General features: G+C 43.1%; 1 protein-coding gene across 9 annotated transcripts in view; it reads right to left on the bottom strand.

Moving 5' to 3' along the window:
- depdc5 (DEP domain containing 5, GATOR1 subcomplex subunit) overlaps positions 1-13,698 on the bottom strand; it is a 252,686-nt gene that overhangs the window by 189,322 nt on the left and 49,666 nt on the right. For all 9 annotated transcript variants that reach the window (XR_009514532.1, XR_009514533.1, XM_059983254.1 and 6 more), the window contains 2 exons: positions 2,157-2,260; positions 1,009-1,083 (listed from right to left, as the gene is read on the bottom strand). Coding sequence is in view for 7 of the 9 variants with exons in the window: in XM_059983254.1 (XP_059839237.1) it covers positions 1,009-1,083; positions 2,157-2,260 (179 nt within the window). In the remaining 2 variants the exon portion in view is untranslated. The remainder of the gene's footprint in view (positions 1-1,008; positions 1,084-2,156; positions 2,261-13,698) is intronic.

Raw genomic sequence — 13,698 nt, forward strand, 5'->3', positions numbered from 1 at the left:
CCAGCATAGACACTTTACACTATTATGTACAAGGCAATCAAGAAACCCCTCACATTCAGGGTCACAGGAGATTGTAAGAGACTGCCTGCACTCTCTCATGGTCCACCATATTCACTAGGTTAGACAATAGCACTGTAGAAATGCTTACTCGTTACAGAGCATTTTACAGTCATAAACACAAGAGCATCTGCAGTTGCTGGAAATCCAGAGCAACACACAAATGCTGGAGGAACTCAGCAGGTCAAGCAGCATCTATAGAGAGGAATAAACAGTCAACATTTCAGGCTGAGACCCTTAGCAGCCACCCTGTATTCTTGTCTCCATCGCACCCCAATTACAGAACCCATTAATAGCCATGTAAACCTCTGTGCAGTGTGAATTACACTTGACCCCCAAGTACACCCAAAAGGAACCTGACTCAAGAGTTATTTCACAGTTGCTGCTTTGTCACTTGATATGTTGTTTTGTTGTGGCCTGTGATGTTCTGTTGAGCATTGTGGACATGCTGTGTTGGCAACAGAATGTGTGAAGAAACTTGCGGGCTACCCCCAGCACATCATTAGGTGTGTTGGTTGTTAACGCAACAACAGATTTCACTGCATGCTTCAAAGCAGATGTGATAAATTAATCTGAATTTGAATCTTTATCCAGATTCACTCCAACAGAATCTCTGTGATAGCAACCAGGGGATGGGATTACTGGGTCATCTCCTCCTCTCCTATCTGGTGTGGTGTGTAACTACAATCCTAACCAGCATTCACAAATCAAGAAATAACTAACTGGCCATTCCTATTTTAACTGGGTTATCTTCTGGTGCCTCCATCCATTTACCTACCAAGTCAAGAGGCACAAGTGACCCTGCATCAAAGTCATAGTCCTGGTACAAGGTCTCACTCTGAAAACATCTGCAATTCCTTTACCCTTCAGAAATGCTGCTCAACCCACTGAGTCCTTAATTAGTCAGTTCAGTCCCCAATAAACAAAGCCAAAGAGCATGTAAATACACACCATTAAACGAAAGGTTGATGGCCTCTAAGTAGTTCCCTTGGGCTGCTGTAGAGTTCTGAGCATGTGGAAAACCATCTGAGGATAAAAAGAAAGCAGTGGTCCAAATAGTAGAATGAGTAAGGGTTTAACACATTGGGTGGAATGTAAACCCTACTGAACTGAAGATGGGTGAACCCAACTGAACAAAAGAAGGAAGTTCTTTTGTTTTAATAGCCTTACAGAACTTTTCCAGAAAGGTTTTTCCTCAGAAAAGGGATGGTAGGTCTACCTGGTAGGTAGTGTCCGCAGTGATAGTAGATTATATCAAGATTTTAATTTGATGATGAATAGTCCCTCACAAAACTCCACAAGTAAGTAATGATTGTTAATTTTCTTAGTAAATACTTTTGTTGATAGGGTTATTAAGATGCTGTAAACTGGTTTGGCCTTCATTAGTGAGGGATTTGAGTTCAAGAGCCATGAGGTAATGCTGCAGCTCGATAAAGCCCCGGTTAGACCACACCTGGAATATTGTGTTCAGTTCTGGTGACATTCTAGGAAGGATGTGGAAGCTTTAGAAGAGTGTACAGAGGAGATTTATCAAGATGCTGCCTCGATTAGAGAGCATGTCTCATGAGGAATGGTTGAATGAGGTGGGGCTTTTCTCTTGGAGCAAAGGAGGATGAGAGGTGACTTGATAGTGGTGTACAAGATGACGAGGTACAGATTGTGTGGGTAGCCAGAAACTTTTTACACAGGGGCAATTTTAAGGTGTTTGGAGGAAAGAGTGGATGTCACAGATTAGTTTTTTTTCTTCTCCATGCACTCACAACACAGAGTGTTCACTGTAAGTGTTAGTGGTAGAGGCAGATACATTAGGGGCATTTAAGAAACTCTTAGACAGGCATATCAATAATATAAAAAAAATATGGAGGCTATATAGGAGGGAAGGGTTAGATTGATCCCAGAGTAGGTTAAAAGAATGGCCTCTACTGTGCTGTATTGTTCTATATTCTAGGTTCTATGTAAATGGAAAAGTTTCTGAGTTCAAGTCACAGCTGTTCTAAAAGCATGCATTTTAACAACAACTGCATGGATCTTGCTACTCTAGAGGTATTTCCAATGCAATCAGCAATTGTGTTGTTTATTGCCCCCACTTCCATTATTACCTGTTTCTTGCAACCGCACCAACACTGGGTACTGGATGAAGAGCTTTTTAATTGTTGTCAGTAGTGAAGTCCACTCCTCCCGTCTTTCATTCTGTGCTACAACTCTTGAGAAAATACAAAAGCAATGTTTAGAAAACAAATGAAGGGACAATATCAAACCAAAAACAACCCTCTGAGTTGATGAGATCATTGCCATATTTGGTGCATAGCTGTGTTATTTGCATAAAAACAGATTTATAGCATAAATAATATTACAGTTAAAAGAAACAAATGAAGAGATAGTGATTAACCAACGATACACTTGCAGGATTATCATCAGCCATCAGCTGAAGTCTACACTCCCAGACCAGCAGCAGTTCAAAGCTCCAGCTGAAATGGTATTCTGCAGTCACCTGTTCATTGTGGATCTCACTTTATCGGAGTGTTGTACATCTCAATGAGATTCTCTCATGCTCTTCTAAACTTCAGAACAGGCCAATCACCCTCAGCTTCTCCTTACAGGAAAAGCCCCACATCCAACAATCAATCCAATGGAAACTCAGCATCTGGCTGTGCTGCACTGGTGCTAACAGTGAACACATCAAACATAGGCCTGTTGAGCTTGCTCCGTCATTCAATGTAATCACTACAGATTATTCAAATTTAATTCCCTGTTTCTGCTTTCTTGCCACATCCCTTGGACTCTTAAACCAATGGAAGTACATCAAAGATTTTAAGTACCAACTTTATTCACCATATACATTTACTTGTACTGTATTAGGAATTTGTTGTGGTGTGTTGGTCAGGGTGCAACATAAAACAAAATTCAACTTTTATATAAAAAATAAATAAAGCTAGAGGTTAAAGTACAGATATGCAATAAAACATGCATAAACACTAGCATGTATCTACAACATAAACAGCATGATCAAAAGTGATTTAGAATGTTTAGTGTGCTGTAGTGGGGGTAATAGATAGAAGGGAGTGGGGGAGCAAACTAGAATGGTTAATCAGATTAACTGCCCGGGGAAGACACTTTTAAGAAGGTGTGCAGGTGTATTTTAATAGCTCTTTAGCACTTTCCAGGAGAGAACGTTTGGAAATGGCAATTTGTAAGGTGGTTAGTGTCCACAATGAATTTTCCTGCCTGCATCTTTGTCCTGGACACATACAAGTCCTGCAATGATGGTAGGCAGCAGCCAATAACCTTTTCTGCTGACCTGTCAGTTTCCTGTAGTTTTTGTCTATTGTGAGAGGAAGCTGCACCAAACTAGACAGTGATAGCTGATGTGAGAATGCTCTTGGTGATGGCAGTGTAGAATTGCACCAGCATGTTCTGGGAAAGACAGAATTTTACAAACTACCGCAAAAAGTACGTCCTCTGCCAAAATCCAGCTCCTTGCAGAAATATTCAATGATCTAGCTTCAAGATGTGGATGATTTCAAGTTTACCATTCGTTTTTTGCCGAACGTTCTCCTCATCTCGTCCTAATACATAACCGCAGACAGTGACCCCCTAGTGCTGGGTTCCCCACCACTGGAAGCCCATTTCTCAACTGTAGTGAGAAAAGGCCAATCACTCTATTCTCCCATCATTAACACAGATGCTGGAAATCCAGGATAACAGATGCAAAATACTGGAGGAACTCACCAAGTCAGGCAGTATCTATGGAAAGGAATAAACAATTGGCATTTCATGCCAAGACCCTTCATCGGGACTGGAAAAGAAGGAGAAAGGAGCCAGAACAATTAAGAGGAGGAGAGTAAGGAGTACAAGCTAGAAATGATAGGTGAGCCTGGTGAGGGGAGGTACAGGTGGGTGTATTCACCCATTAGTCCTGACATCCCAAGAAGACTGACAAAAATTCACACAAAAGCTGTGGTCTCACCATGTGCTCATACAAGTACGCTGCTGCTCCTGTATGCAATTCCCCTTGCAATTATTTGCCTACTTAACCTTTTGTTTAATCCATTTCTGCACAAGTACACAGAGTCCTGATTGTATATCTCTCATCATTTCTAAGATAAAAGAAGGAGTAGGAGCAGCAGACCATAGTATTAATGATAAGACTCTTGGTAGTGTGGAAACTCAAAAGGGATCTTGGGGTCTGAGTCCATAGGACATTCAAAGCTGCTTTGCAGATTGACTCTGTGGTTAAGACAGCATACGATGCATTGGACTTCATCAACTGAGGGATTGAGTTCTAGAGCCAAAAAGTCATGTTACAGTTGTATAGGACCCTGGTCAGACCCCACTTTGGAGTACTGTGCTCAATTCTGGTTGCCTCATTACAGGAAAGATGTGAAAGTCATAGAAAGGTTGCAGAGGAGCAACCTTTATAAAGGTTATAAAGGATGTTGCCTGGAATGGGGAGCATGCCTCATGAGAATAGGTTGAGTGAACTTGGCCTTTTCTCCTTGGAGCGACAGAGGTTGCGAGGTGACCCGATAGAGGTGTATAAGATATTGAGAGGCATTGATCATGTGGATAGTCAAAGGCTTTTCTCCCCAGGGCTGAAATGGCTAACCTGAGAGGGCACAATTTTAAGGTGCTGGGAAGTAGGTACAGAGGGGATGTCAGGAGTAAGTTGTTTTTTTTTAAGGCAGAGAGTGATGAGTGAGTGGAATGAGCTGCTGGTGACTGTGGTGAAGGTGGATACATTAGGGTCTTTTAAGAGGCTCCTGGATAGGTACATGGAGCTTAGAAAAACAAAGGGCTATGGGTAACCCGAGGTAATTTCTAAAGTAAGTACAAGTTTGGCACAGCATTGTGGGCAATAGGGACTGTATTGTGCTGTAGGTTTTCTATGTTTCTATGAGTTAACCAACTGGCCCATCGAGCCTGCACTATTCAATAAAATCATGGCTGATCTGACAGTGGACTCAGCTCTATTTACTTGCCTTTTCCCCATAGCTCTTAATTCCTTTAAAAGCATCTTAAATCTATTTAATGAGGTTGCCTCGCTGCTTCTCTGAGCTGAAAATTCCAGACTCACTACTCTCTGGGAAAAGCAGTTTTCCTCATCTCTGTCCTAAATCTACTCCTCCCAAATCTTGAGGCCAAGCCCCTCACATCAACTTTTCTGCCTTAATCATATCTATCCCTTTCATAATCTTATGAGTTTTGATAAGCTCCCCTCTCATTCTTCTGAATTCCAGCAAGTAAAATCTCAGGGACTCAATCTCTCCTCACAGCTTAAACCCCTCATCTCCAGAACCAATCTGGTGAACCTCCTCTGCACCAAAGCCAAGATCAATAAGATCACCAAGTAAGATCAATACTGTATACAGTATTTCAAATGTAGCCTTACCAGTACCCTGCACAGTTGCAATAAAACCTCCCTGCTCTTAAGTTCAACCCTCTAGAAACAAAGATTCAAAGATTCAAACAAAGATTCCATCTGCCTGCTTAATAATCAACCTTTTCTGATTTATGCACAAGCACTCCAAGTCTCCACGTATAACAGCACACTGCAAACTCCTCTGTATAAATAATAATCAGAATCTTTTATTTTTCCGACCAAAGTGGATGATCTCACATTTACTAAAGTTGTACTCCATTTGCCAGACTTTCGCCCATTCACTTAACCGATCTACATCTCTGCACACTCTCTGCATCTCAGAATCAGATTTATTATCACTGGCATGTATCGTGAAATTTGTTAATTTAGCAGCAGCAGTTCAATGCAATACATAATCTAGAAGAGGAAAAATTAATAATAAATAAGTAAATCAATTACAGTACATGTATATTGAATAGATTAAAAATCATGCAAGAAACATAAATACTATATATTAAAAAAGTGAGGTAGAGTTCAATGTCCATTTAGGATGGCAGAGGGGAAGAAGCTGTTCCTGAATTGTACCTTCAGGCTTTTGTACCTCCTACCTGATGAGAAAAGTGATAAAAGGGCATATGCCCTGGGTGCTGGAGGTCCTAAATAATGGACATTGCCTTTCCGAAACACCGCTCCTTGAGTACTTTGTAGGCTAGTACCTAAGATGGAGCCAACTAAATTCACACCATCTGCAGCTTCTTTCATCTGCTGCATAATTTGCTTTTCCACTTAATTTAGCAAACTTCAATACACTACACTCGGTCCCCTCTTCAAAATCATTACTGTACACCGTGAACAGTTGCGGGCCCAGTATCAAACCCTGCTGTACACTGCTCACCACTGCCTTCTATTGGTTAACAATGCTCTAATCATGTTGTATTCTAATGGTGTCAAAATGGTTGGTGTGACACATCTAGTGATAGTGTAGTGGGTAGTGCTTGTTGCTCGCACTTTCAACTTCCACCACTGGCTATCAGTCTCATGAAGAGAGCTGAGTGTGCAGGCCTCATGTAGTGTCTCCTCACTAGCAACACATGGGAACTGAACTCCTTTCAGACTCAGATAAAACTACAGAGGACAGGGAGGAGGCCTGGCCCCTGAACACATAACACCCAAGCCCACTGGTCTGCAGACACACCCCGGTGCTCGTAAACCAGATCCCCAGCTATAGGTAAATAGCCCCACTATCTTATGGGCAGCCTCAGGAGAGACGAAGACTACAGGAGTAAACCCTGACAACAATTCCAGAGTGGAGCCCCTCAGGCAGATGGATGTCATTGAACAGCCTTCCAACAGCTCCTGAGCCAAGCTGGTGCTTCATAAGCTTTCCTTTAGATTTCACTGGTGAGGCCAAGAGGGGGATCTTGACAATTGGGCATCTCAGGATCTCAATAGACAATAGACAATAGGTGCAGAAGTAGACCATTCGGCCCCTCGAGTCTGCACCGCCATTCTGAGATCATGGCTGATCATTCACTATCAATACCCAGTCCCTGTCTTGTCCCCATATCCCTTGATTCCCCTATCCATCAGATATCTATCTAGCTCCTTCTTGAAAGCATCCAGAGAACTGGCCTCCACCGTCTTCCGAGGAAGTGCATTCCACACCTCCACAACTCTCTGGGAGAAGAAGCTCTTCCTCAACTCTGTTTTAAATAACTGACCTCTTATTCTCAATCCATGCCCTCTGGTACTGGACTCTCCCAACATCTGGAACATATTTCCTGCCTCAATCCTGTCAAATCCTTTAATTATCTTAAACGTTTCAATCAGATCCCCTCTCAATCTCCTCAATTCCAGCGTGTACAAGCCCAATCTCTCCAATCTTTCTGCGTAAGACAGCCCTGCCATCCCAGGAATCAACCTAGTGAATCTACGCTGCACTTCCTCAATTGCCAGAATGTCCTTCCTTAAACCTGGAGACCAAAACTGTACACAATATTCCAGGTGTGGTCTCACCAGGGCCCTGTACAAATGCAAAAGGACATCCTTGCTCTTGTATTCAATTCCCCTTGTAACAAAGGCCAACATTCCATTTGCCCTCTTCACTGCCTGTTGCACCTGCTCATTCACCTTCATTGACTGGTGAACTAGGACTCCTAGGTCTCTTTGCATTTCTCCCTTACCTAACTCTACACCGTTCAGACAATACTCTGCCCTCTTGTTCCTGCTTCCAAAGTGGATAACTTCACATTTATTCACATTGAATGACATCTGCCAAGTATCTGCCCACTCACCCAGCCTATCCAAGTCTCCCTGTATTCTCCTAACGTCCTCTTCGCATGTCACACTGCCACCCAGTTTAGTATCATCAGCAAACTTGCTGATATAGTTTTCAATGCCCTCATCTAAATCATTGACATAAATCGTAAAGAGCTGTGGTCCCAATACAGAGCCCTGTGGTACCCCACTAGTCACCTCCAGCCAGTCCGAGAAACACCCATTCACTGCTACACTTTGCTTTCTATCTGCCAACCAGTTTTCTATCCATGTTGAAACCCTGCCCCCAATGCCATGAGCTCTGATTTTACTCACCAATCTCCTATGTGGCACCTTATCGAATGCCTTCTGAAAATCTAGGTACACAACATCCACTGGCTTACCCTCGTCTAACATCCTTGTTACACCCTCAAAAAACTCCAACAGATTAGTCAAGCATGATTTGCCCTTGGTAAATCCATGCTGGCTCGGCCTAATCCTATTTCTGCCATCAAGATGTGCCACTATTTCATCCTTAATAATGGACTCAAGCATCTTCCCCACGACTGAAGTTAGGCTAACAGGGCGATAGTTCTCCGTTTTCTCCTTCCCTCCCTTCTTGAAAAGTGGGATAACATTAGCCACTCTCCAATCTTCAGGAACTGATCCTGAATCTAAGGAACATTGGAAAATGATTACCAATGCATCCGCAATTTCCCTCGGATGCAGACCATCTGGACCCGGGGATTTATTAGCCTTCAGTCCTACCAGTCTACTCATCACAGTTTCTTTCCTAATGTCAATCTGTCTCAATTCCTCTGATATCCTATGACCCTGGCCCATCCATACATCTGGGAGATTGCTTGTGTCCTCCCTGGTGAAGACAGATCTAAAGTACGCATTAAATTCTGTTGCCATTTCCCTGTTTCCCATAACAATTTCTCCCAATTCATTCTTCAAGGGGCCAACATTGTTCTTAACTATCTTCTTTCTCTTCACATAGCTAAAAAAGCTTTTGCTATCCCCTTTTATATTCCTGGCTAGACTGAGCTCATACCTGATTTTTTCTCTCCGTATTGCTTTTTTAGTTAAGATCTGCTGTTCCTTAAAACTTTCCCAATCATCTGTATTCCCACTCATCTTAGCCCTGTCATACTTCTTTTTCTTTAATGCTATACAATCTCTGACTTCCTTTGTCAACCTTTGGCCCCTTCCCCCTCTTTGAATCCTTCCTTCTCATTGGAATGAACTGCTTTTGCATCTTTTGTATTATGCCCAAGAATATCTGCCACTGCTGATCTACTGTCTTTCCTGCCAGGGCATCCGCCCATTTAACTTTGGCCAGCTCTTCCCTCATGGCTCCGTAGTCTCCTTTATTTAATTGCAACACTGACACCTCTGATCTGCCCTGATCCCTCTCAAATTGTAGATAAAAACTTATCATGTTATGATCACTACTTCCTAATGGCTCCTTTACTTCAAGATCACTTATCAATTCCTGTTCATTACACATCACCAAGTCCAAAATAGCCTCGTTCCTGGTTGGCTCAAGCACAAGCTGTTCCAAAAATACATCCCTTAGACTCTGCACAAACTCCCTATCCTGGGGTCCAGCACCTACCTGATTCTCCCAGTTCACCTGCATGTTGAAATCTCCCATAATGACTGCATTACCTTTAGCACATGCCAATGTTACCTCCCTAATCAACTTGTACCCAATATCCATGCTACTGTTTGGGGGCCTGTACACAACACCCATTAGGGTCTTTTTACCCTTACTGTTCCTCAGCTCAATCCACACAGACTCTACTTCCCCTGTTCCCAAGTCACCTCTTGCTAAGGACTGAATCTCATTCCTCACCAACAGGGCCACCCCACCCCCTCTTCCCATATTTCTGTCTCTACGATAGCACGTATACCCTGGTACATTCAATTCCCAGGCCTGATCCCCTTGCAGCCATGTCTCCATACCTTCCACCCAGGCTTGTGGTGATGATGATGATTACACATTCTCCCTCAAGACCAACGGATGCCAACCAACCATACTAATTTATTATCCCCAAATCCATGCATCCTTATCCAATTGATAAGTCTTTCTTATCCATTGCAGCAACTTATAGAGTGTCTTTTGGAAATCCAAGCTTCATGTTTCCCTCTATCCACCGCACTCATTACATCCTCAAAGAACTCCAGTATGTTTGCCAAACAGGACCTACCCCTTCATGAATCCATGCTATGCTTGTGTGAAGGAACCACTTCTATCCAGATTTCTCATTTTTTCTTCCTTACTTCCCAAATGCAGACGTTAAACTGTTATAGTTGCCCCTTTTACCTACACATCATTTATTAAACAATGCAGTGCCATTCACTGCCTACCAATCCACCATGACACTCCCAGAGTGCAGAAAATATTGGTAAATTTCTCCCTGAGCAGCGCCACCATTCTAACATGCTTCAAGGCCGCCACCATCGTCCCTGTGCCGAAGAAGTCTTCAGTGTCCTGCCTAAAAGACTACCGTCCCGTTGTACTTACATCCATCATCATGAAGTGTTTCAAGAGGCTCGTCATGAGGCGTATCAAGACCCTGCTGCCCCCCTCACTGGACCTTCTGCAGTTTACATACCGTCACAACCGCTCAACAGATGACGCCATTGCCACCACCCTCCACCTGGCCCCAACCCACCTGGACAAAAAAGACACATACGTTCGGATGCTGTTCATAGACTTCAGTTCAGCATTCAACACAGTCATCCCTCAGAAACTGATTGGAAAGCTGAGCCTACTGGGCCTGAACACCTCCCTCTGCAACTGGATCCTAGACTTCCTGACTGGGAGACCTCGGACGGTCCAGATCGGGAGCAGCATCTCCAACACCATCACACTGAACACGGGGGCTCCCCAGGGCTGCGTACTCAGTCCACTGCTGTTCACTCTGCTGAGCCACGACTGTGCTGCAACACACAGCTCGAACCACATCATCAAGTTCGCCGATGACATGACCGTGGTGGGTCTCATCAGTAAGAACGATGAGTCAGCTTACAGAGAGGAGGTGCAGCGGCTAACGGACTGGTGCAGAGCCAACAACCTGTCTCTTAATGTGAACAAAACAAAAGAGATGGTTGTTGACTTCGGGAGGGCAGTGAGCAACCACTCCTCGCTGAACATCAATGGCTCCTCAGTTGAGATCATAAAGAGCACCAAATTTCTTGGTGTTCACCTGATGGAGAATCTCACCTGGTCCCTCAACACCAGCTCCATAGCAAAGAAAGCCCAGCAGCATCACTACTTTCTGCAAAGGCTGAGGGAAGTCCATCTCCCACCCTCCCCATCCTCATCACATTCTACAGGGGTTGTATTGAGAGCATCCTGAGCAGCTGCATCACTGCCTGGTTTGGAAATTGCAACATCTCGGATCACAAGACCCTGCAGCAAGATAGTGAGGTCAGCTGAGAAGATCATCGGGGTCTCTCTTCCTGCCATCATGGACATTTACACTACACGCTGCATATGCAAAGGAAACAACCCCATGCACCCCTCATATAATCTCCTCCCTCCTGCCATCTGGGAAAAGGCTCCGAAGCATTCGGGCTCTCACAACCAGACTATGTAATAGTTTCTTCCCCCAAGCTATCAGACTCCTCAATACCCGAAGCCTGGACTGACACCTTGCCCTACTGTTCTGTTTATCAACCTGTCCAAATCACATTAAACCTGTATTCTAATCAACTTCCCAAATCACATTAAACCTGCATTTCCACTCAACCTGTTCCAACCAGCTCCAATCACATTAAACCTGCATTCCAATCAACTTTCCAAATCACATTAAACCTGTATTCCCCACTCAACCTGTCCAAATCACATTAAACCTGCATTCCCACTCAACCTGTTCCAACCAGCTCCAATCACATTAAACCTGCATTCCAATCAACTTTCCAAATCACATTAAACCTGCATTTCCTACTCAACCTGTCCAAATCACATTAAACCTGTATTCCCCACTCAACCTATCCAAATCACATTAAACCTGCATTTCCAAATCAATCTGCCCAAATCACATTAAACCCGCATTCCAATCAACTTTCCAAATCACATTAAACCTGCATTCTCACTTGACCTGCCGAAATCACATTAAACCTGCATTCCCACTCAACCTGTTCCAACCAGCTCCAATCACATTAAACCTGCATTCCCACTCAACCTGCCCAAATCAACCTGTCCAAATCACATTAAACCTGTATTCCCCACTCAACCTATCCAAATCACATTAAACCTGTATTTCCCACTCAACCTATCCAAATCACATTAAACTTGCTTTCCCTACTCAACCTGTCCAAATCACATTAAACCTGCATTCTCACTTGACCTGCCCAAATCACATTAAACCTGTATTCCAAATCAATCTGCCCAAATCACATTAAACCCGCATTCCAATCAACTTTCCAAATCACCTTAAACCTGCATTCTCACTTGACCTGCCGAAATCACATTAAACCTGCATTCCCACTCAACCTGTTCCAACCAGCTCCAATCACATTAAACCTGCATTCCAATCAACTTTCCAAATCACATTAAACCTGCATTTCCTACTCAACCTGCCCAAATCACATTAAACCCGCATTCCAATCAACTTTCCAAATCACATTAAACCTGCATTCCAATCAACTTTCCAAATCACCTTAAACCTGCATTCTCACTTGACCTGCCGAAATCACATTAAACCTGTATTCCCATTCAACCTGCCCAAATCAACCTGCCCAAATCACATTAAACCCGCATTCCAATCAACTTTCCAAATCACCTTAAACCTGCATTCTCACTTGACCTGCCGAAATCACATTAAACCTGTATTCCCACTCAACCTGCCCAAATCAACCTGTCCAAATCACATTAAACCTGTTTTCCCCACTCAACCTGTCCAAATCACATTAAACCTGTATTCCAAATCAATCTGCCCAAATCACATTAAACCTGTATTTCCCATTCAACCTGTACAAATCACATTAAACCTGCATTCCTCTGCAGCTCATACTCCCCACCAGCTTCATGTTGTCTACAAAAATGGAGACATGACATTTCACTTCCCCATCCAAATTACTGATACATATTAGGAATAGCTGGTGCCCCAGCACTAATCCCAATGCACCTCATCAGCCACTGTCTGCTGCTCAGAATATGACCCAGCAATTCAATTGTTTCTTTTTGCGGTTTTTTTTTTATTTCTGTCAGCTCTTTGATCACAGCAGCACTTTATCCCTAAACCAATCTTACTAATTTCACCTGCAGAAGCTTTTTATCCCCAACCACATCACTTTGAGTCCCTGAAGCCATTTTTCACAGCAGCAGCTCGTTGCAGTTTGTGACTTCATTCAGGACAACAGCTGAGATGAGCCAAACCAGAACATCCTCCTTAGGAAGGAGTTTCTAATTAACATAGCCAAAGTATTTCTTACATGCAACCTTATGGAAAGCCATCTGAAAATCCAAATACAGAACATCTACCGGTTCTCTTCTACCCACTCCACTAGCTGTATCCTCAAAGAAAATTGTCAAGCATGACCTTCCCTTTGTAAACCCATGTCAACTTTAACTGACACTATCACTGTTTTCCAAATGGTCTATTATATCTCTAAGAATGGACTCCTGCACTTTCCCCATTACTGGCATCAACCAATAATTTTTATTTTTCTTCTCCCTCTTTTCTCCCCCCAATAGTGGGGTTACACTAGTCATCCTTCAATCTATAGAAACTGCTACAGGGTCTGAAAATCACTGTCTGAAAATACTGACAATACAACCATCGTTCTTTGGATACTCCCATAACTACTTTGGGATGCAGATTATCAGTTCTGGACACTTAATCGCTATCATTCCCATCAACAAAACTATTTCTTTACCCATACCGAATTCTTTTGATTCCTCACTCTCATTAGACACTCAGTGTCCTAACACTCCTGGGAAGTTACTTGCATACTCCTTTATGAAGCCAAATCCGAAGTATTTATGAGTGCGCCAGCGCTTTCCTCTT

The sequence above is a fragment of the Hypanus sabinus genome, chromosome 10 (genome assembly GCF_030144855.1).
Source record: "Hypanus sabinus isolate sHypSab1 chromosome 10, sHypSab1.hap1, whole genome shotgun sequence".
Lineage (NCBI taxonomy): Eukaryota > Metazoa > Chordata > Chondrichthyes > Myliobatiformes > Dasyatidae > Hypanus > Hypanus sabinus.